Source organism: Peromyscus californicus, unplaced genomic scaffold (assembly GCF_007827085.1).
Source record: "Peromyscus californicus insignis strain IS unplaced genomic scaffold, ASM782708v3 Scaffold_1__1_contigs__length_55948999, whole genome shotgun sequence".
Taxonomy (NCBI): domain Eukaryota; kingdom Metazoa; phylum Chordata; class Mammalia; order Rodentia; family Cricetidae; genus Peromyscus; species Peromyscus californicus.
In genome coordinates, this window is record NW_026294492.1 from 36749490 (window position 1) to 36771972 (window position 22483).

General features: G+C 46.0%; 1 protein-coding gene across 2 annotated transcripts in view; it reads left to right on the top strand.

Annotated features, from left to right (window-relative positions):
• Epas1 (endothelial PAS domain protein 1) overlaps window positions 1–22483 on the top strand; it is an 84778-nt gene that overhangs the window by 806 nt on the left and 61489 nt on the right. Inside the window, exon 1 of one of the 2 annotated variants that reach the window (XM_052746472.1) lies at window positions 18002–18075. The exons of the other annotated variant lie outside the window; for it this stretch is intronic. Within the exon in view, the coding sequence (XP_052602432.1) occupies window positions 18005–18075 (71 nt within the window). The 5' untranslated portion in view covers window positions 18002–18004. Of the gene's footprint in view, window positions 1–18001; window positions 18076–22483 lie in introns of those variants that run through there. 2 annotated transcript variants of the gene reach the window in all.

The window sequence follows — 22483 nt, forward strand, 5'->3', positions numbered from 1 at the left end:
CCCATAGTTCCGAGACCTTGAGACCCAGAGAGATGGCCCTGGAGGTCAGGGGTGCTTCCGTGGCGCCTTCCAAAGCCTGTCGTCCCCAGAGCACCAGGCTTCCCCAGCCAGGGGTTTGAAATGTTTCTTGGGCTGATGTCCTCGACTTTCTCAGGCTTTACCTGCTGGAGCAGCAGACACGCCTTTCTTTTCCTACGCCCCTCCAAGGTCTTTCCGAGAGCGCTCCCAGGCGAGCTCTGCGCCCCAAACTAGCACGGGACGGAGGGCAAAGCGCAACTCGGGGGCGCGCCCTGGCCCGAGGAGCCGGAACATGGCCAAGTGTCCTGCTCCGGACCGCACTCAAGTTTGTAGAACCCCCCCCCCCTTCCCTCGCCCTGCACCGCGACTCAGCCAGAGAGTGGGTAGTGACCTGGATTGCCCTGCGGGGGCAGGTGTCTTAGTGTGCAGGGAGAGGACGACGGCGACACCGGGCCTTTCCGAGTGTCTGACTCTTAAGAAGACAGAGAAGGGCAGCCACGAAGGCCTGCCCTCGCGAACCTGTGGGCACTGGGTGAGAGGCAACTCCGGCCAGCTCGCGCTGCCCGCGAGCCTCCTTCAATCTGCGCCGCCGGATCTGGCGGCACTGGGCTCTCTCAGAGCCTGGGTGGGAGCGCACCAAGCGGCCTCGCAGACCTGGGTACACCCTCGCCTCCTGCAAAAGTTTGTGGCTGGTCGCCTGGCCCTCTGCTCCTGTTTCGATCGGTGCGAGCCTTGGGCTAGAGCGTCCGGCACTGCGCTCCGCTCCGCAGCGACTTAGCGAGGGTGGCCGGAATCGAACGCGGGACGGCAGAGTGGTGCGAGCCGCGGGAGACGCGCAGTCAGGCTGGAAAGGACTGCGTTGAGGACTCAGCCCCAGAGCAGATTGGCTTTTGTTTGGACTTCCACTTAGGGACCCGAGCCAGGAACAGTGTATCCTCTGGTCGAAAGCGACGGCTCCCACCTCAGGGCACCGATAAGGATTTGATAAACACGAGCGAATCGCACCCGTCCTGGCCGGGAGCCCGCGCCCTGCGCTGGCGGATCTCTAGGGGTGGGGAAGGTATTGAGTCCGGTTCTAGATTCCCTATTGTCACCCACCAAACAGCTCTGGGGTGCTGTGTCCTTTGAGGGTAGAGAAGCAAGGGGGAAAGACTCGAGCTGTAAAGCCAATCAGAATGCAATCATAAACAATCAAACCCGCGAAGTTAGACAGCCCAGGGCCGCCAGGGGACCGTACAACGTTTTATTAGTGCGGTGCCTATGGGTGACTGTCGCATTTACAGAGATGAGGCCTGATGGTAATCAGTGTGAAGTGTCATCTTGCTCTTAGGTCTACCAATCGTTGGGAGAAACAGGGAAGAGAGGGGAAAGCGATTCCATAGCCAGCTGGTTTACAGAGCCTCCTTAGCAGAGGGCTGTCCTGAGTATGGGAGCCGCAGTAGGAGCTGGAAGAAGTTGTGTAATGATACCACAAACTATCGATGACAGCGGCCACTTTAAGAACCAGTGAAACACCGCCTGGCCTGCGAACCTCCTGAGGAGGCCAGCTGCGGGTGGTGCAGCGCCCTAGTGGTAGTCCAGCAGGGATTTTGTGTGTGTGTTAAGGAAAGGCAGGACCAGCCTTGTGGAATTCCCTCACCGCCCAAAGTCTGTTAGGCTAATAGTTTTGAGACTTGGGTTGTGTTGGCTGGTTTCTTGGAGCATTGAGATGTAGTTAAAAATTGTGAAGCGGGGCATTGAAAGCTGGTATCTCTTAAGTGGCTGTCCCAAGCTTCCCAGAACACCTCACGAAATTGATGTGAGCTGCAGGGCTTCTGGATTAGTGATTCCACCCACTAGTGGTTCTGAAAGATTTGTATTTTTATTGGTTTAAGAGCTGCTTCTTCTCCAGAACATAATTGAACATTTGTATTTTTTCATTCTAGAAACAGCCCCTCAAGAAGCCAGAAGGATTGTTTTATTCCCAAACATCCCTGTGTGGGTGGATGTATTAATCCATAATAATTAAGAGCTGGCCTTTTAATTGTTGGTTGGCTCACAGGCTTTAGGGGGAACCATGCTCAACAATCTTGAGTTTAGATGAAGCAGAGGTCTCATCCATCTGCCAAGGTTCCTGATTCTAGGAAGAGCCAAGTGTGGATGGTCTCAAGTGGAAATTTGCAGAGCAGAGAAATTAAGATAAATGCAAGTGAGGTCTTTGGATGGTCAGGAATCCCAGTCCAGGCCCTAAGCCAGACTCTGGTCCAAGTACCTTTCAGGCGTGCTCTTCTGGTGCTTGATGCCAGGGCAAGGGTGCGCAAGGACTTGGAGACAGTTCCAAACTGCGGCTTGCTTCTCATGCTGGTGGGAAAATGAAACCAAAGTCTATCAGTTTTCCAAGTCAAGGCAACAGTGCTGGATGGCTTTCTCAAGTGGAAGCTTATTTTCTAATTAGAGTTCCTTCAGCACTTGTCAGCATTTTTTCATTGAATTACCAGACCTGTAGAATGCTAGAGACTTGTGGGGAACACTATCCGTCTGGGCACTTAAACTGTACTTCATACAGCTTTCACAGAGTTTTTAGAAGGTGTCATGACTTCAGGTTTGTTTTTGTTGTTTGCTTTTTGTTTTATTGTGAGGACTTTAAGATTATTTTATAAACACGCATGGAAGCCATAAAAATATTTTCTCTTTCTGGATAAGGCCCAGGGAAGGGAAAATGGCTCCTCTCCTCACCAGGAAAATTAGTGCTGATAAGAAGCAGAACGTTAGTTCCTTACAGTCAGTCAGTTGTGGCCAGCAGAGCCCCCCAGCCCTGACATGCTTCTAGCCACTGGGGGTTTCCAAAGACTTAGTGCAGGTCACCACCACTACCACCAGACCTCTGAACCTTCAAAATGGGAGATTTACTTTCCTAGATAATCGCAAGAGCCTTCCAGCCATGGCAGAAATGATGCCAACCAGTCAGTCGGCACTGGTCTCTGTGTCTCCAAACTTAGGGAAATGTAAATCCATTGCTTGAGTAGCTTTCCTTTGTTACAGGTAGAAAGGAAAAAAAAACCAAAACAAAAAACCAAAACAAAAAAAAACAAACAATAAACAAAAACAAAAACTACTGCTCTGGTAGACCTCATTGAGCAAAACTAATGCAAGGACCCTCCTCAGTTCCTGGATGTCACTAGTTGCTTTGTGAAGTAGAGGACATTCCAGAGCTACCAGATTGTTGTATGGTGAGATTAGGCGTTTTCCCAGGATGAAAGTCAGGAGATGAACACAGTCTACTTTATTTACATTGTAAATCAGTTTCTCTGTCAGTCACTGCCTCTCTGCCTCTATGTGTGTGTGTGTGTGTGTGTGTGTGTGTGTGTGTGTGTGTGTGTGTGTGTACGCATGGTGATTCCCAGTACTCTAGGAATCTATGGTATAAAGTGTTTAGAAATAGAAGGAACCAAGTAGGTAATTCCTAATGCTCCTGGACTTCAGACCAATGCATTTGAAAGTCGTTGTTGTGATTAATTCTTTCAACATTTAGGCTTTTCCTCTTTTGAGGAAATCTTTTCTATTCAGCATTTATTTGCTTTTTTTTTTTAATCTCCTCGAGTTCTGCCCTATATCAATATAATAGTTTCCCTTTTCATTTTACCCCAAGGGAGCTTTACTTAGTTTTGAGTCCTGACCAAGCTAAGCAAAGTTGTGTAGTGTATACCTACTGAACTTTTACCCTGATGCTGAGTCAGTACCGTTCTCTCCCAGGACCTAACTATCCTTTACCTGTATTTCCCACTACAGCCTCATGTTGTCGATTCTCATGATGATTCATACACGATATTAACCAGTAAGGTAACAACGGGCACAGAGAAAACACTCCTAGTCTAAAAAAAATGCTGAAAACTAAGAAATGGGGAATATGTTCTGTACTTTCAATTGCTTGGTCTGTACTGGGGGAGCAGGAGTGAGAGAACCACCCAAGCAATCTTAGGTGCAGCACCCATATTATTTTTCTTTTGTAGGATTCAAATATTTGAAACTAAAGAAAAGAAGCTCTTGAGTGGCATTTCACTTGGTAACCACACACATTGGTGTCTAGATGCATTGGTGTGAGTGGGGAAGCTGGCTCCCAGTGTTCCTGAAATAATAAAGGATAGATGCTGGACACCAGTGTAAACTAGATCCCAGAGATAGTCCAGGGGGGATAATATAAGTAAAACATGGAGGCTTCAAGGGAGTTCTCTATCATGAATTTTGGTACCACAGACAAAATGGCTACTGAATTTAACTCATGTGCACACTTGTTTTGGGTGAAGGATATGTAGGGAGAACTCTTGTAGGCCTCCACAGTGACAACTGGGGGTTTCTGCTTCCATTGAGGACAGCAGTGGAGTTGACTGTGACTCCATGAAGGCTGGAAAGGAAGTGGGCTCTTTTCCCTACACTTTGTAAATTGGCCTCCAGTGTAGTAGTCAATCTCTAAAATTCTATTAAGTGCATTAAAAAAAAAAAAAAGCAACTCCATCTCCCCTCGCTGTGAGGATTGAATCCAGAACTTTGTACATGCTGGGCAAGCATTCTCTACCACTGAGCTCTACCGCTATCCCTTGCTCGGCTCCTAGCAGCTTTTCAAAGGTGCTGTGATCAGGAAGAGGCAAGGCCTTCTTCCTGGCTGTCTTGTTTAGCAGCCTAGAGCTACCCTGAGTTTTAGGATCTTTTGGTGGAAGCTTCAGACTGCCTAGGTACATTTCCATGCCAGTGTCTTTCCTTATCCCGGGGAGTACCTATGGAAAGAAACTGACATTCACATTTTCTCTTACTCCCCGCTCTTTGGAGATTCTTTCGTACTCTAGAAATGGATGTGATCTTAGGAGAAATGAACCCATATACGCAGGAACACCAGACAAAAAGCTGAGCTCTGAGCCTCCCTGAGCCAGCGCTGGCCTCAGAACTTTACGTGGATTAGCTTTCTTCATCCTGGTAACAACCCTGTGAGATAAGCCCTGTCATTATCCCCACCTCACCGATGGGAACTCAAGCACAGCAAGGCTGCTGCCCAGCGTCCCAGGCAGTGTAGTAGAGCTGAGACTGCTTGGCAAACTGTCTCCAGAGTCCACAGTTTTAGCAATTGTTCCATGCCTCCTGGCCTTGCCTAAGAGGCCTATAAAGCACTTAATACCATGTCTGAATGTGGTAAGCACTCTATAAATGATAACTTCTTCTGTTGTTGTGTTTATAATTATTATAATGACTTTCTCTCTTGTGACTCATCCTGTGTATCAAACCTCACACACAAGCAGGAACTGAAGATCCAAAGGGTATTCCTGGAACTCCTGGAATTTCTTATTTTTTTTATAGATATTTTTCCCCCTTCAGCTCGAGCAGGAGACAGTTCTCCACTGCCCCTAGAAGTTCAAAGCTTTCCACCCACCCTTTGCTGGTGGCAAGACTTCAATAACTCCTCAGTCTTCGGACTCCATTGTGCAGGGGGACCTGTTAGGCCCTCTTCCTCTGTGGCTTCTGAAGAACCATCTACAAATCAAGATGAACAGGACTTCCTCTGACTCTTTGATCTTTTGAAATTGCAAGCACAGGAAGGAAAGAATGGATGGGGGGATAAAGAATGGTTATGATGTTGTGATCATATTTTGTATTTTTATAGAACCCTATCTCTGGTAAGCACCACCAGCCCCTGTAACTAAGAACCTTGAGGTCTTTTGGAGTTTCCTCGCCACAAACCATGATTGCATCAGAACATATCACAACAGAAAGAGAAGCTACCGCCGTATTAGCAGTTGTGGGTCAGGGTGTGTGTGTGGGGGGGGGGGGGGTTGGGGGGACATCTGTGGATATATGAAGCTGGCAAGACTTGCAGTTTTCAGGTAGAGTTAGTGTGCAATTTGATGTCATTGGTCTTGTTAGTTGAAAGACACAGAACCGATCTGAAAGCATGCGATTGAGAAAAATGTCGAGGTCCTTTGAGATCCCCCAAACCAAAGAGATAAGTGTGACAGTGACCAGAATGTTATTATGAGCGTCTGAGTGGCCTTTCTTTTCCTAATCACTCAAGAAATACTGCTTTGCTTATGGCCTCAGGCTGTTTCCAGGGGCCACCATTACATCCTTAAGGCTCCTGTAATACAGTGTCACCTACCACTGAGCACAAAATTCTTTAAGGCTATAAGTAATATGTACGCCAGATCCTAGGAAGCAGACACTTTCTCATACAGAATGAGGTTTCAGAAAGAATAGCTTGCTGGTAAGTAAAACAACCACATTAAAGTGTGTGTGTGTATGTGTGTGCATGCACATGCGTGCACCTGTGCACACACATGCATGCATGTTAGAGAGCTGGCTCAACACTTGAGAGCACTTACTGATCTTTCAGAAGACCTGGTTTTGGCTCCCAGCACCTATGTGCTCATAACTGCCTCTTAAGTCCAGCTCCTGGGGGATCTAACACCCAGATGCAGTCACTTCTGTCACCTGCACACTCTCCCCCCCACCATAATTAAAAACAATATATAGATATATATGTGTGTGTGTGTGTATATATATATATATATATATATATATATATATATCCATCTATCATTTTCTTAATTCTACAAATTCATGGAAATGAACCGTTAGAACTTCCCCCTGTCCCCCCAGTGACTCACTGCACTCTTCACTCACCGTCACTCTTCTAGTGACAACTTGCAATTGAAAAAAAAAATTAAATGTCATAGGTAAGTGCGAAAGGATCAGAAGACTCGTGGTTCCCATGTAGACACAAACAGGGTTCTACCATGCCGCCCTATTGACCATGATGTTCATGAGCACTGGTTCTCAACCTGTGGGTCTCAACCCACAGGGGGGGTGTCAAATGACCTTTTCATAGGGTCGCCTAAGACCATCAGAAGACATAGATATTTACACTGCAGTTCATAACAGTAGCAAAATTACAGTTATGAAGTAACAACAAAAATAATTTTATGGTTGGGGGGTCACCACAACCTACGGAACTGTATGAAAGGGGCACAGCATTAGAAGGTTGAGAACCACTATTTTAGAGACTGAGCCTTACTGCCCTGTTGGCTACCCCCAAATGCCCGGGTACGACCACTGTCACTCTCATATGTAAATAAGTAATTTCAATGGCCTCTTTTGGTCTCCTGTTGGTTTGAAGTGCATAGTTAGTTGGCCTCTAACTGTGGGAAGTCAGTAGTTTGCTAAGAATAAGAGGAAACAGAGAGTCCATCTGAGAAAGTTCAGAATGTTTTATAAGTCCTTTAAAATACGTCAGCTACAGTATATGATTTGGGACTGGTAATAATTTAAACCACTATGCTGTGTGTCTAGCCATGTAGTGTTCTGTCTTTTGATGGCCTATTACTCTTAACAAATATACATACTTTACTCATGATTAAAAACTCCCAGACTGTCATCACTGTGTGAGATTTGTCCTGACTGCCTCCTGTAGGGGATGGGAAGGAGCGAGAACAGCACATTATTGTCCTTTTGCATTTGGGAAATAGAGCTGTGGAAAGCCACGCCATCTGAAGCCAAACCTAGCCGTGGATCTAGGTGTGGCAAGGCTGGCCCCAGGATACCACCTGGGCTCCTGGTTTGGTTTTGTTTCATTGTGTGTATGTGTGTGTGTGTGAGGGGGGGGCTAGTCAGGAACTCAAAGGATCAAATCAAACTGCTGCACTAACTCCTCTCATTACTAATGAGTAATTACAGCAAATATTTACAGGCCTCCTTCCTACCTTTACGACTTCCTGTTGCTGAAGCACTTTGGAGTGTTGGGAAAGATTGTTCTGGAAAATACGTCATACATGGCTGCAGGAAAAGAGTGCCTTTAAGCATACACACACACACACACACACACACACACACACACACACACACACACACACACACAGAGTCACTTAGCTTTGTTTATGAATTCTACGTGGGAATAACAGCATTATACCTCATGGAGCTGAGAAGCTTACATTTTTCAAAACAAAGTTTTAAAAATCAATTCTCAACTCCTAGACGAATGAGAAAAGCAGATTCTGTGATGTTTGTAGAGCAACCTAGAAATAAGACTGTGCATGTTTATAAAGTAAAACTTTGGGTTGAAGCGTAGCCATTACATAAATACTTTTATAACCATGCAACCTCTGCAATTTTTTTTTTAATGAAACTATGGCCCCACAGTGCTTTCTGAATGAAAGTAGTAGGGCTTAATAGAGTAAATCAAGATATATAAAATATGCCACATGGGCAATTCCCTAAGTTCCAGAAGTTCTCATAATTCCCATTTCCTATATATTTAGTTTTTAAACAATGAGTCCAGTGAAATAGCTTTCTGAGCAAGTTTCTGCGAGCCACTGTACCCTTGTGTCTCTCTCTGGTGTGCCCAAGAGTTCTCAGATGCTATTTTAGAATGGCAGCCTTCACTCCAGCCCTGGCTAAGGTCGATGGAGCTAATTTTGGTGTCTAGGGTAAAGGGAGAGAGAAATCATGTGCAGAGCCAAAAGGCTTTCTTGTCCTGGGCTCAGAGCAGTGTGGTGTTACCAGACACACCACATTTCACCTTTAGAACCTTTATTTGTGTACTTGCCCAACAAATGTTTACCTAGATATTAAGATAAGGAAAATATTAAGGTCACATTTCACTGGTGACAAGGGAGCGTCTATAATTGTAACCGTATCACCGTGTAGCAGGAGTCTCTTTTATTCTATACCCAGGACTTAAGGGAATTAATGGTGGGTGGGGCACCATGAGAAGCCAAGGCCCTTCTCAGCTTCTCTTTCTGGCTCTATTGCTGGCACTATGCTTTTTTGGCTCAGTCAATGTGCCCCACCCATTTGGTGAAGTCTTTTGTGGTGGTCAAGGAGGGAATCCTGGTACACTCTGTGGCCCCACTCTGGAATCATCTGGCATTCTATGGAAATTGGTTACCCATGCATTTACTTAGGAAAGGCCCTGGCACTCGCATGGTTTTCCTAGGCTCTCAAGACGAGTTTACATGGTGCCAGTACTGCCCTGTTCTGTTGTCCTGGGAGCACAGCAAATTTTCCTTGTGGCAAGGGAGTTCTATGCAGACTTGGGTGTTCTCCAAGGATTCACTAGATACCCAGAGCCTAAATGAAGAGGTCGGAACTTGACCCAAAGTCTTTTCCAAGGGGAACCTATGTGACAGTTGGCTTTGCTGACAATGAGGAACCCGCCCCAGGTCTTCTGCTTGCTCCACTCACTATTACCCGTGATGCCTCCTGAGTTCCAGTCATAAGCCTCTTTCCTCTGCCACAAAGGCATTGCGGTCGTACTCATCTCTGCCTGATTCTTTACATTAGTCCACTCCTGGTTGGCTTTCCTCTCTTTCTTCCCAGATGGCTCACATTTTTCCTAACATGAACCCAAGCTCTCTTCCTTTCATAGAATGCCATAGTCATTTCCTCTCTGCCACTTCCCCCTCCGTTTGCACTTATGTTTGCCAAAGAGGCAATTATATTTCCTTGTTATCTAATGACATTTCATTTGTTCTTGCCTTTCCAAGAAGATGACCCATTGCTCAAGAGCAGGGATGTCTGATTTTCTGATGTGACCTATAAAACCTCGATCCTTTTCCTTTCTCTCTAAAATCGTGTTCCATTTTTTAAAAAAATTACAGAATTGATTTGTTATGGACTCTTGGGTTACTTACAAAGTCCATTTCTTGGGCTCAGCTGTCTCCATCCACACAACTTTCCTTCACCTGTTTTTGCTTAGAAAGAACAGAAAAGAAAATAATGGGGGGTGCGCATGGACCAGATGAACATTATTAGCTATCAAATGCGAGAGTCGGACAGGAAGTATGTCAATGGCTCGCATCAAGGATGTGCAATATTCTAAGGCAAATACCAGCTAAATAGCAGAATTCCCCAGCCTAACTCAGAAGTTAACCAGTTGCCTGGATGAAAAGTTGTGCAGATAGATACCAGCTCTCAGAGAGATTCTTCCCTGGAAAGCCTTCTCCAGTCAGCAGCACACTGTAGCCCTGTATCAATTTGGTCTTGAGTCTGAATTTTTTAATTTGCATAATAATTTTAAAGCTTGCTTTCTTATCTCCATTTTAGGTGATCTGTAGTTGTTTGTAGAGGGAATTCAGGAATATGGGGACCTTCGTGGAGAGAGATGGAAAAACACAGGCCCAGATCAGCTTAACCCATCTTTATTTGATAATCATCATGCAAGTGATGAGGTTTGTGGTAACGGTGGCCTTGTGCTGAGCCAATGTGTTTCCAGGTTATCTACTAATCTGGGGACTGTGCTGCACAGAAAGATCACAATGAGGCATTTGACCGGCTCTGGCCTCTTCAAATGACTTGTGTGGCAGTTGACATGGATGAGTATCCTAGCTGCGTCTTTAGGATGTTGCCATCTAGTTATGGGGTAAAAAGCTGGTCCAGACGAAGCATTGAGCCAGAAGCAGAAGATGGATGGGAACTGAGAGCTCTGTGTTGTGCAAAGTTAAAAAGGACCCAACGGTCTGAGAGAAGAGCGTTAATTAAGACCTCAGTCTTGAAGATTAGGATTCGGGTTTGCACAGGCAGTGACCATAGGCTGCTTCGATGGAGATGGACTTGGAAGGAGCCGATGGCAAGGCAGAAGTACACAGGCCAGGGCTGGCGAGTGCCCCTTCCGGTGCTGAATGCTAGCTCTCGTGATAGAAGAGACGGGACCTGGGCAATTTGGGGACAGGCCTTCTCAAGTCAGTGGATGGAATCTTTGCCCGTCCTCTTTGGGGACAGTAGCTATTCAGAGCACTGTCCTTCTCCTTGTCCCAGGAGCCTAGCTAGAGTGTGAGCCCCTAGGAGTGACCGAAGGCAGCCTTGGTGGTCCTCCACAACAGTGGCCTGAAGCACACACCCACGGGTCTTACGAAACTGGCTATCGTTTAGGTACATGGTCCTTTGTTGCTTGCACAGCTACTTGGGAGTAATGGGTGCTAGAGTTCAGAATGGGAACCAGAAGGGGGATGGCTTGCTGTGACCCTAAAACGGCAGTGCCCTGCATCCTCATATTCTCGCTCTGATGCCACAGCCTTTGTCCCCTTGGGGGATTTGGTGAGGTCATTCATCCCATCCCTTCTTGCCCTGTCTCGTTAAAGAAAGATAAGACATCCCTTCAGAACCTACCACGTGAGGGAGTTCAACAGCCAGGGCCAAGTCAGTCTCTACTAGTAGCTCTTCATCACACATCCTGCCCAGAGTGCTCTGGCCAAGTGGCTCTGTGACCTTCTCCTTGTCTGTTACATAGCCACACCACTCCCTAAAACCCAGCTCTGATGTTCTGGGTCTGCTGGTGCCAGAAGAGTTGGGGGAAAAAAGGAATCGTCTTTCGGAGTCACCTGGGTAGGACAGTCAGAGCCCTTTTCTCTCCGCAAGCAGGTGTAACCTTTTCCCTGGAGGAATTTAGAAGCACTTAAGGTCACAGCTGAACATTTGTGGGCCAGGAGTCAGTCAAAGATCCCAAATCCCTGGATGAGGTCCCACTCTAGGGACAGCAGAGGCCAGCAGCTCTGATCCTAGTTACATTAGCTTACCCTGCCCAATGGTGCTTCAAGGGAAGCTATAGATCCTGAATGCATTTAGCTTAAAATGTAACCTCACAATGACAACCGTAGGTCTCAACTCAGTTCTTTTCTGTCCCCTGTGGTTGGTAATTGGTTGCAGAATGGAGAAGCCGCTGCCCAGTCCTGGCAGGTTGGTTAGGCCAGTGGTTTGCTTTACTGTGCCCGCTGTATGAGCATCATACCTGAGCCCAGAGAAGGGTCTTCTGGAGCCAGGGAGCCTGAGTCACCTTGCCAGAACCAGAAAGAGACAGGAGGCAATGGAGCTTTGCAACCCAGCACAGACTGGTCCTTATCCAGAGGCTAACCGAGACCTTGGGCGTTCCTCTGGAAGCCTCTGGGAAGCTCTAAGAAACCCCAAGACCATAGAGTGGCATGTGCTCAGATCTTGCCACGCTTTGTGAGTCTAGCAACTCCATTCCCATCGCTCCTTCCAGGCAGCAGGAAGGAAAAAAGGAAGCCGCCTTAGCCAGGTTCACCTGTGACTAGACATCTGCCAACCTGTGAATGCCTCCATGTCTACTCATCTGTGTTTATTTTCTAAATGTGGTTTTTTTTTCATGTTTAAAAAAATGTATGTGCGTGCACAAGTGTTTGTATGCATGCAGGTACCTGCAAAGACCAGAAGAGGGAGTTGGATTCCCTGGAGCTGGAAGTACAAGTGGTTACAAGCCACCAGGCATTGGTGCTGGGAACTGGGCCTCTGCAAGAGTAGTACGTGCTCTTAACTACTAAGCCATCTCACCAGTCTCCATATTCATTTTCTCTTCCAAAGTAAAACATCCTTAAAAAAAAAAAATCTTTGTTTCTCCTGAATTTAAAGCAGGTTCTGTCTGGTCTTGGTCAGTGAAATGCTAGGGTCTAGGTATATATATCTCAAGCTAGTGTTGTCCCCGTGTTCTCTAGCTAGCTTGAGGCTGTGGGGAGAGCCAGAGGACTAGAGGAGCCAGGCAGCTGTCTGGGTGACTGAGCATGGCTCTTTCAACCCTCAGCCATCACTTAAGCACATTAGAAACTGTGTTCCGTCTAGCTCAACAGGTGCCTTGTGGCCCTAGCCACCTGTAGTTCCTTGTATGGGTACAAATATCACAGCAAGGGTGGTGACTTCACCTTAATTCTCCTTGAGTTAGGTCTCTAGGGCCCTTGTTTATTTTAGGGAGTGACAAGCTTCACCCACTTGAATTCCTTGGCCTCCAAATAGCGTCCGAATGACCACAAGCATTCTGTGTTTCTTCGTTTTTGTTTTGCCAAACAGATTCTAAATGCTCTTGGGGCCACCTTCTCTTGTTTTATGTCCCTGGCAAAGCCTGCCTCCCCAGGAAGTTCAAAGACACTTTCAGGAGTCTTTAGGAGTCTGAAAGACTGCTCTGTATTGCTTTCTGGTTTTGCGTGACCTAGGATGGAGATTTCACCCCTCTGGGTGTTTCCCATGAGTACTAGATGTATGTGCAGGTCTTTCTGAATACCATTAAGGGATTAAAACCAGTTAATGTTTTAATAAGACCACACATTTTAAAAGTATACTTAAAAGCTCACTTTGTAAGCATTATCTCAATGGAAAGAACTTTGAAAAGTATAAAGTACAAACCTTCAAGGCATTGTAATTAAAAAGCACTGCAATATAATCATTAGGCATATTATTACCTCTTAAAGTGAACGGACTGTAGTTGGAAGGAAGCCTCAGAAGAGTCTAAAATGGAAACTCTGGTTTCCAGGCCCCTGAGTGTCCCTCTGTCTGGACTTTTGGGGCCTGTGGGCTGTTGCCAATCATGACATTGAGTTCAGTGATATTTTTGTCCATACCCTGAGAGTGAGGAAACCAGATTAATACCAAGGGACTGCAGAAAGTCCTGGCAAGTATCAGATCATACCCCCTCCATGCCTGGTTTGTTTCCCCTCAGCTGCAGAAAAGGAGAGGTCACAGGCCAGTGTTCCTGTCAAGGATGAGGGTTCCTTCCATGCAGCACACCGAATCTGTAGACTCCAGGGCTGCTGGTGCCATAGACACTCAAGTTCTTGTTGCTTTATGCCAAAGAGAGTCAATGACAATCTAGAAACAGAAGTGAGTATGGGTAATTGAAAGAGACCTTGGTCTCCTGAGTTGCTAGAAGTGAGCAGGAAGGTTTGGATGCAGAGGCCTGACTGTGCCACACACTGACCATGAGACTTGGCAGGTCACTCAGCTCTGGCTTCAGACCCATCATCATCTGTATCACATCTGAACCACATACCTCTGCACTTGCTCTTCCTTCAGCCACACCCGGGAGACTGGCCAGCGGACTTCAAGCCTTAGGTCTCAGCTTAAATATCGCCTCCTCAGGGAAGCCTTTCTTGACCTCCTTCACTTGACCTCTAGCCCTGTCCTATTTCTTTTTTGAACACTTCCCACATGTTGTAATTTACGTATTTGCTTATATCTGTCATGGCCTTCCCCTGCCGGGGTTAAACTGTGAAGGAGCAGGCTCCACACATACCTCAGTCCTCAGTGTTTAAGGACAGAGCCTGCGCATGTCGGTGTTTCTTAAATATTCATTCAGTGAAATAACTGCTCTGATATTGCTGGAGCGTTGCAGTTGTTTAGTGTTTAATGTTTTCCTAAAGTTGATTTTGTTTTGTTTTCTGAGGCGGGGTCTTGCTGTGTAGCCCATGCTGGCTTCCCATGTGCTGGGATTACACGGATGCTACCACACTTGGCCCTTTCCAAAGTTCTTGGTGTGAACTTAAAGAACTGTCACTTTTAGCATGTAGATGAGGTCATTGAGACCCAAGAGAATAATGACCATGGTAGGAACTGGCAGCACCTGTGTGAACAGATTCCTAGTCCCAGACTATTTGCAAAGACCCATGCTGCCTCTCTTGGCACCTTAGTTTTCTGTTGTGGCGATGTTATTGTTTGTCATATTTGGCAATGTTTACACCGGACAAGTAGGGGCCATTGTGTGCTGGTAGCGTCTGGGAATGCACAGCAGAGTCCCAGGGGAATGGCCACTGCCGTTCTTACCACAATTAGAAATTGTCAGGCCAGGAGCAGCAGTGGGGTGTGTGCTGCCCCTATGCAGCAGGTTCTACGATTCTACGGGGTGGGGGTGGCACCACAGCCCCATGAATGCCCACTGTGGCCCTCCCACTCACATTGAAGTATGGACTTTCGCCAGGAAGGAGATGTGCTGTGTTTAGTGAGTTTTCTGAGAAGAGATGGGTACTAGCCAGCTAGATGCCCATCCCTGGCCTCAATTTCTCCACCTTCAAAATGAAACAGTAAATGGGAACCAGAGCAGATACCCTCATAGTTCTCTAGGGTTCTAGCTCCGCTCTGAAGGGGATTTCTAGTGGTCTGGCCTCCTGTTTCCAGGGAAGTTGAGGGTTATGGGCAGGGGCTGAAGAAGTCTTTCCATCTCTTATAACTCTTTCTCTCCAAAAAAATATTCCATTTGATCAGGAGTTGTTGTTGGGTCTGGCTCAGCCCGTCTCTGTGAGTCCAGCAGGACTGACACCCTACCAAAAAAGCTGACTGTGATATGAAAGAGGGTCCCCAAAAGGGGACAGCTGGGTGACCAGTAGGGGCCATGTCTCCATCTCCTGATGATCCAGGCTTCTGGGGTGAGAGAGGACACTAAGATTGGAAAATGGGTGCTCTGACACCATCACTCTACAGTGGTGGGTCATTACCTCTGTGCCTCAGTTTACACATCTGTCATGCGACTGTCCTATTCCCAACCGTTTGGATCAGAGCTTTAAAAATATAAACTGCTGCAAAGGAAGGGGTCATCGCTACTATGATTCCTATATGTGAGTATATATGGCGTGCTCAGGCCTGCTGACAACATGAATTGATTGACACCAGCAGCCTGAAAATACTGTGTCCATCAGCCTGAAGCACCGAGGGGGAAGTGAGCTAGAAAGCCAGTGAGGCCTTGAGGGAAAGAGGCTTAAATTATTGAATGAAGTCATGCTGTGCTGGGGGAGGGGGTAATCACGCTCTAGGACAGAGGTGAGTCACAGTGCAAGAGTGTTGGGGAGTCACCTTGAACTTGGGCCAAAAAAGTGGAAATATTGAGACTTGAGTTTATCTGCCTTCTATCAGGTACATCAAGTTCTGGATGGCCACCCACTGGCCAGAGACATGATGTGGACAGCTCTGCTTTGCTGCCCTGGGAAGGCTTTCTGCTGGCTTCAGCCCCGCTGAGCAAAGTCCGCTTGCTCGCTGGAGTTCACACAGACTCCTTGCCAGGCCTGCCCAGAATCCTGTCTCCTCTGACTTCCTGTGTTCTTGCATAATATTTCCTTGCCTCTTGAATGGCTGGCCCCAGCGCGGGGGCAGCTCGCTGGCCCTGCTGGATGGAGAGTAGATGTGGAGGGCGGATGGGTGGTATCTGGATCTAACCTATGGGTGCTCTGGGTCTTGTTAGTTGAGGGCCACGGATACAGAGCCCCTCAAACTGTTTGATGGAAGATTTTTAATAGGAAGGGAGTCAGGGGAACACTGCAGACGTATACACACCCTTTCTCGCACATGCACATACCCCCGTCTTATATTCATGAATCATCTCGCCTGTAAAATTGTTAAAGTAGTTAAATTATTTCCTTCTGATCATAAAAAAATATGAATTATTCCCATACAAGCCATACAAGAAGCCTTAAGGTGAAAATCCCCAAAGTTCTACCACCCCACTATAACAAGCTCCGTTAACAGAGAGAATACAGCTTCTCCTATGTCAGGAACACTGACTGGTACACGGGCTATGGGACATCGGTATTATTAGCTGTATTAAGTTCCGCTCAGAGGTGCATCTTCATGAGACTCCTATTTGGTGCATTTCCAGGCTCAAAAAGCAAGTAGTAACCAGCCCAACAATTATTTTCAAACCTGAAAAGCAACGTCCCTCCTGAAGTTCTGACCACTATGCTGCTGTCCCAGAAGTAACTGCAAAATAAAAGGGTACAAGCCTGTGTAGGCCTTTCTGTAGGCTTAGAATAACTCACGTGATCACACGGGAGGAGGCTGTGCCCGATGGCAGCCCCAAGGGCTGGGCCAAGTCTCACTTTGGGGAAAGCGATCTTTCAGTAGGACCGCGTGTGTGCGTTAAGCAAGGAGCCCACTAGCTGGAAGAACAAGTTTTGCTTTGGTGGCTTCCCTGTGCCCAAGATTTTAAAGAAGCTCCCTGTAAATTTTCCTTGGCGGTCACCCTCCTGAAAATTTGTAACACAATCCATGTCTTTAAAGAAGTGACCTTTCCTTGTCCAGTGTTGTTATGATGGTATGAGAACATGGAAGCATTTGATTATTAAAAACAAAAACAAGCTGTAGATACAGGGTTTCTACCTTGCCTCAGAAAACTGTACTTTCTTAAGGGTGGTGATGAGCATTTGCGCTCCACATGCTGAAAGGGTAACAGATCCACGGTAAGCATCAGCGCAGTGAACGTCTGGGTACTGGGTTTGGGTGTCTATAGCATTTGCCTGTTTGGATTGTCCTTTAACCTGGATTAACATCTCCCAAATTGGTACTGGAGATTGCACCCAGGGCCTCACGAACTGCTAGGAAAGTGCCCTGCCACTGAGCCACATCCTCTGCCCTGTGTGTGTGTGTGTGTGTGTGTGTGTGTGTGTGTGTGTGTGTGTGTGTGTGTGTGTGTGCGCGCGCGCTAAACGTTACAGTTTGAGACTGGGCTTAATTACTTGCCATTGGGAATTGCTTGTAAGGTTTGCTTTTGAGTCAAGACAAGTTGTTTCCTAAACTCTCTGGCTTAAACTTTTTACCTAAATCAAAAAGCCGGAGAATGTCTCTCAGCTTAAACACATTTACTTTAAACCTCTCAGGCAGCTTTTTAAACAAAAACTTGCTACAAAACTTGGCAGCGGTAGACTGCAAGGATTTACCTCATTTTGTTGATAGTCGCCGGCAAATGATCTATTGTAACAATTTGCATAATTACAGTCTCTCCTTCAACTTATTCACCCTGCACTCCCTATTCTAGATTTACTGGCCAGACTGTTATTACATCAAATTCCTTGATGCTGTATTCCTGAGGAATGATGGGACTAAGAGTTAAAGAGAGGAATTAATGATCTTTGTCTGCTTTTCAAAATCTTTGGCATGGACTAATTTAGTGAGTGAGTTTTGAGACTGCTTGCTCTCTTTACTCGGTCAGTACCTGATTTTGTTGGATTCCGGGTCGCGCCTGCGCATTTGGGAGGCAGGGAGGGACACGACGCCTGAACCGGCAGTCAGAATTATGAAACAGGACTTTGTTAAAATTGATAGGTCTGTACAATGAACGTGCGGCAGCTGTTGGCATGGCAACTCCTACGTGGCAAAGTGCACGGAGCTCGCAGATGACTTTAGCAGTCCTCCGTGTTAATTTGATAAATGGCTTTTTTAATAGTAGTTTGTGGGCTAATGGAAAGGTTGAAGCAAAGCCTCATTAATGGAAGGGAGGATGGGGAGTTTGAAGCCACTGGGTGAAGCTGGAGCGCCACAGCCAAGTCTCCGTTTTCAGCTAAGTGTCTCTTTTCACGGGAGATGAGCTTCAAGTGTGGCAAACCCAAGTACAGTAGAAAGCTAGCTGCCTAGGCATCAGCCCTAATTTTCAGTTTTAGGCATGGAGAGGTTTCAGGGTCCTTCTTGTTCAACACGTTGACTTTGGGTGGAAGTTTATCTTAAGGAACTGTAAGATCTTTGCATTGTGTTTTCGTTTGCCTTAGTGGTGATGGGGCAGGGGCCGTTATAGTGGCTGACATGGCTGGCGTATTTTAGTCATGTTTGGTTGGTGAGTTTTTGGTTGGTTGTTTGGATTCTGAGAGGGGTTGTTTGTTTGTTTTTGTTTCTGGTTTGTTTGTTGACACAGGGTCTCGAGCAACCCAGGCTGGCCTCAAGTGCCCTATACAGCTGAGGATGACTTTGAACTTCTGATCCTTCTGCCTCCAATCCAGAGTGCTGGGATGATAGTACCTAGCTTGTGTGGTACAGGGGACTGAATCCAGAGCTTCCTGCATACTAGGCAGGCACTCTATCAATTAGCTTCGTCCTTTCCTGGTTTCAGCCATTTTTAATTGTACAATTCAGTGGTATTAACCACACACACTTTGCTATGTTGCCATCACCACTGTCCATCTCAAGGACCCTTTCCTCATCCCACGTTGAAACTCTGCATTCATTAAACAGTAATTCTCTACTCCTGCTCAAACCTGCCCTTGGTAACTACCATTCTACTTTCTCTGTGGCTATGACAGTTCAAAGGTACCTCATATAAATGAAAATATAAAGTATCCTTTTGGGTCTTTTTTTTTTTTCACAACTTTAGCAACTTTTCATTTTGTCCATGTTATAGCAATGATCAAAACTTCATTTCCTTTTAAAACTGGATAATACATTGTATGTATGTACTGCGTGGTATTTTTCTACTGATCATCAATGGGACATTTTGGTTGTCTCCCTCTTAGGCAGTTGTGAGCAGTGCTCTGTGGGTGTGGGTTTACCAACCTCTGCTTGAGTCCCTGTTTTTAGTTTTTTAGGGCATATTAACTTAGAAATGAAACTGCTGGGTCATACAGCAACTTAATTATTTAATCTTCGAGGCACTACCATACTGTCTTCTGTAGCAACTATACTATCTTGCATTCCAAGCAATGCTCAAGGGTTCTAGCTTCTTCGTATTTCCCACCAATTAAATTCTGGTTTTTAGTCAGTGCAAAGTGGTTTCTCATTTTTCCTAATAATTACCAATGTATTTGTCATTATAGACGTGTGGCCCTGGCACCCCTACATATGTGGCTTGGGTGGGACTGGACACCACTGACCCATTGTTTATGCCTATGAGACAAATGAGGCTTTTCAAGGTAATGTTGGGGGCGGGGAGTGAAGGGTGTAAGGAGGGAAGGAGAGCCCATGTGACCTCCATCTCTGGTTCAGGCACCTCTGGGGACCTACGGTGAGGCAGATGAAATGATTTGAAATTGAGGCCTTTGAGACTTACATGGCAGACACTCTCCGAATAAGTTTTAACTCAAGCAAGCATGCGGTAGGCTGGCTTTACCCTGGTAATCCCTCCTGGTTTAGCATTTCAGGTAGGAGTGAGTATTCCTCTTCCCAGGGAACAAGCGTTGTTACCATCTGTTATAGGAGCCTGGACTCATTTTCTTTACTCTTCTTGGGGAAAAAAAAATCACCCAGACATCTTGCCAAGCCCTTGCTTAGGACTTTGAACCATTCTGCTATCAAGTTTTTCTACTTGAAGCAAGATATAAGTCTTTCCTCTTCCCCACTCCTGGGATGTTAAATTGGCAGCCTAGATTTAGAACTTGTGGGATACCTGCTGTGAACCTGAAAGAACTTCTAGCCATTTGTAATGGATGGAAACCTAGCCTCTGTCCTTAGAGGAAGTACTACAGGACTTCTAACTAAAGATCTCTTCCTTAAAACAGAATCCAGCACAGGAGCATACATGCAAGCCGTACGGGGGTCATCGAAACTCAGAGTGCAGGCTGGGGAGATGGCTTAGTGGTTAAGAGCACTCGTGAAAGCAAGAGGATCCGAGTTTGAATCACCAGCATCCATGTAAAAGCTTGGCCCTGCATGTCTGTGACCCCTAAGCACGGGAAGGCAGAGACTGGCACATTCTGGGAGTTCATTGGCCGGTTGGCCTAGCCAAAAAGGCTAGCTTCAGATTCATTGAGAGGTGCTGTCTCAAAACATAAAGTGAAGAGTGATAGAGAAAGATCAGGGCCCATGTGCATTCACATGCACACGTGTACGCATGCACACACACACACACACACACACACACACACACACACACACACACACTCCAAAACACCTCTGGGTGCTGGATGTCCTCGGAGTTTCTTATTGAAGAAGTCTGAGGTTTTTGCCGTTCTGTCAAATTCCCAGGAGACATTGACATTGCTGGTACTCAGTCCAGACTTGGAGAACTGATGCTTTACATTGACACTGAGAAATGAGGAACAAGACAGAGAGAGGCCAGATGACTGGCATCTTAAACACTATAGGGGATAGAACTTGAACTTGATATGGGTGGGACTCTAAAGCACCTGCTGGAGCATCCCTCTGGCACTATTCCAAGTATACACGGTATTAACCTATCGTAGCAAAAGGTGACCTCGGAGGCCTGCTGCTCACAGCCATACCCACTCGTCATTGGAGCTGCCTTTTGCTACAACAGCCAATGATGACTGAACAGAAGACTTCATCTAGGCTCTAGTCGGAGCTGCTTAGGAGGGAAGTGTTTGGTAGCTTGGAAATGTGAGGAACATGGCATCCTCAAATTGTGCTAGGCCTGAACAGACCACAGCGAGAGTCTGGGACTCAGGCAACACAGGGCGCTCACAAGGTTGAAGACACAGATGAAGTCACTAAAGACAGTTTTGTTGTGGTGGTTTGTTTTGCTTTGTTTTTTATGTTTTCAATTGTTTTTCTTAACTCACGTCTCCTATGTTCCAAACATTCCATTATTTGGCACTCAATATAGTGACAGATATTAAAATCGTGCTCAATAAATACTTGCTAAGAAAGGTAAACATAGTCGGTGCCAGAGGCAACTATGTGTAAATATGATGAAATCTTCAACCAAAGAGCAGGAGGGATAAACAAGATCAAATAAGAGGATAGCACCTTGAATTTATGAGACACATTTGGCCCTAAAGTCATCCTTGGGTTTGTGTCTTTTCTGTGTTCCTAAAAAATAAAATGAATGTACACACACATACACACAAAGCATACGAATAGACACAATAAAAATCTTAGAAGACATTTTAAAAAATTCATGAATTGTAGTGGCCGTTGCCACTGTTCTGTCCCTAAGATGCTCACTACGTGTTTTCCACAAGGAGAGGATGAAGCCAAAGTGGGGGTTTTGCGTACCTCAGGAGTCTCCTAAGCAATAGCCGTGATTCTTCTGGCTTTGGAAATAACCTAACGCCATCTTTCAGATATTTGTGCCAACACACACGATGCCTGTTCCTCATTACCACCAATAACAAATATTTAGTCTGTGACCATTGTGTATATGGGGTGATCTCTTGTCTCAGGAACTGTTTATAAGTAGCTTAGAAGCAAGGGGAGGGCTAGGGGTTATAGCTTGGTGAGAGTGTTTGCTCAGCATGCACAGGGCCCTGAGTTTGATCTTTAGCATGGGGTCAGGATGAAAGGAGCCAGGCAGGGCAAGATAAACTCTGCTTTTGATGGTGATGGTTGTGTGTGTGTGTGTGTGTGTGTGTGTTCCTCTCCCTGCATCACTTACTTAGTGAGGCACAAGTATAGTAAATATTATATGTCAATATTCACTATATGAAATATTATCTCTAAGTGCAAATTTAATTTATGAAAAGATAAAAACATCCATGTCTACTGGGGAGGAGAGGTGTCTGCAAATAGACTATTGCAGGTGAACCAGAATGCTTTCAGGAGCACAGATGCCCTACTTTGGCTATATGTCCTGTGGTGGAGAAGAATGAGAAAAACTAGTTAGAATGAAAAATGGACATCCTTGGGCAACTCCCAGATGCCATGGGTTTTCCACATCAAATTGTATTTCATATTTAAAAATTGTTTTGTATGCTGGGGATCCAATGTAGGGCTTCACATATACTAAGCAAGTCTTTTTCCACTGACATCCATCTGCCCGTCACGATATGTTTTTAAAGTCACACACTAAAAACACTTACATAAGTGGGTATCTGGCTGCAGCTTGTAAAAGACTTCACAAGAGTGGCACAGTCCATAATTCAGAGCTGTTTTGTTAAATGTCAAGACTACAGAAACCTAAAGCCGATTAATATTTCTGCTTTACGCTGCAAATGGGTTGGGCTAAAGCCAGGCTCACAACATTCCCTGGTCTTATTTTGCCTCCTATAGGGTACCTTCGGGTACAGGCCGTTGCTAAAGTGTT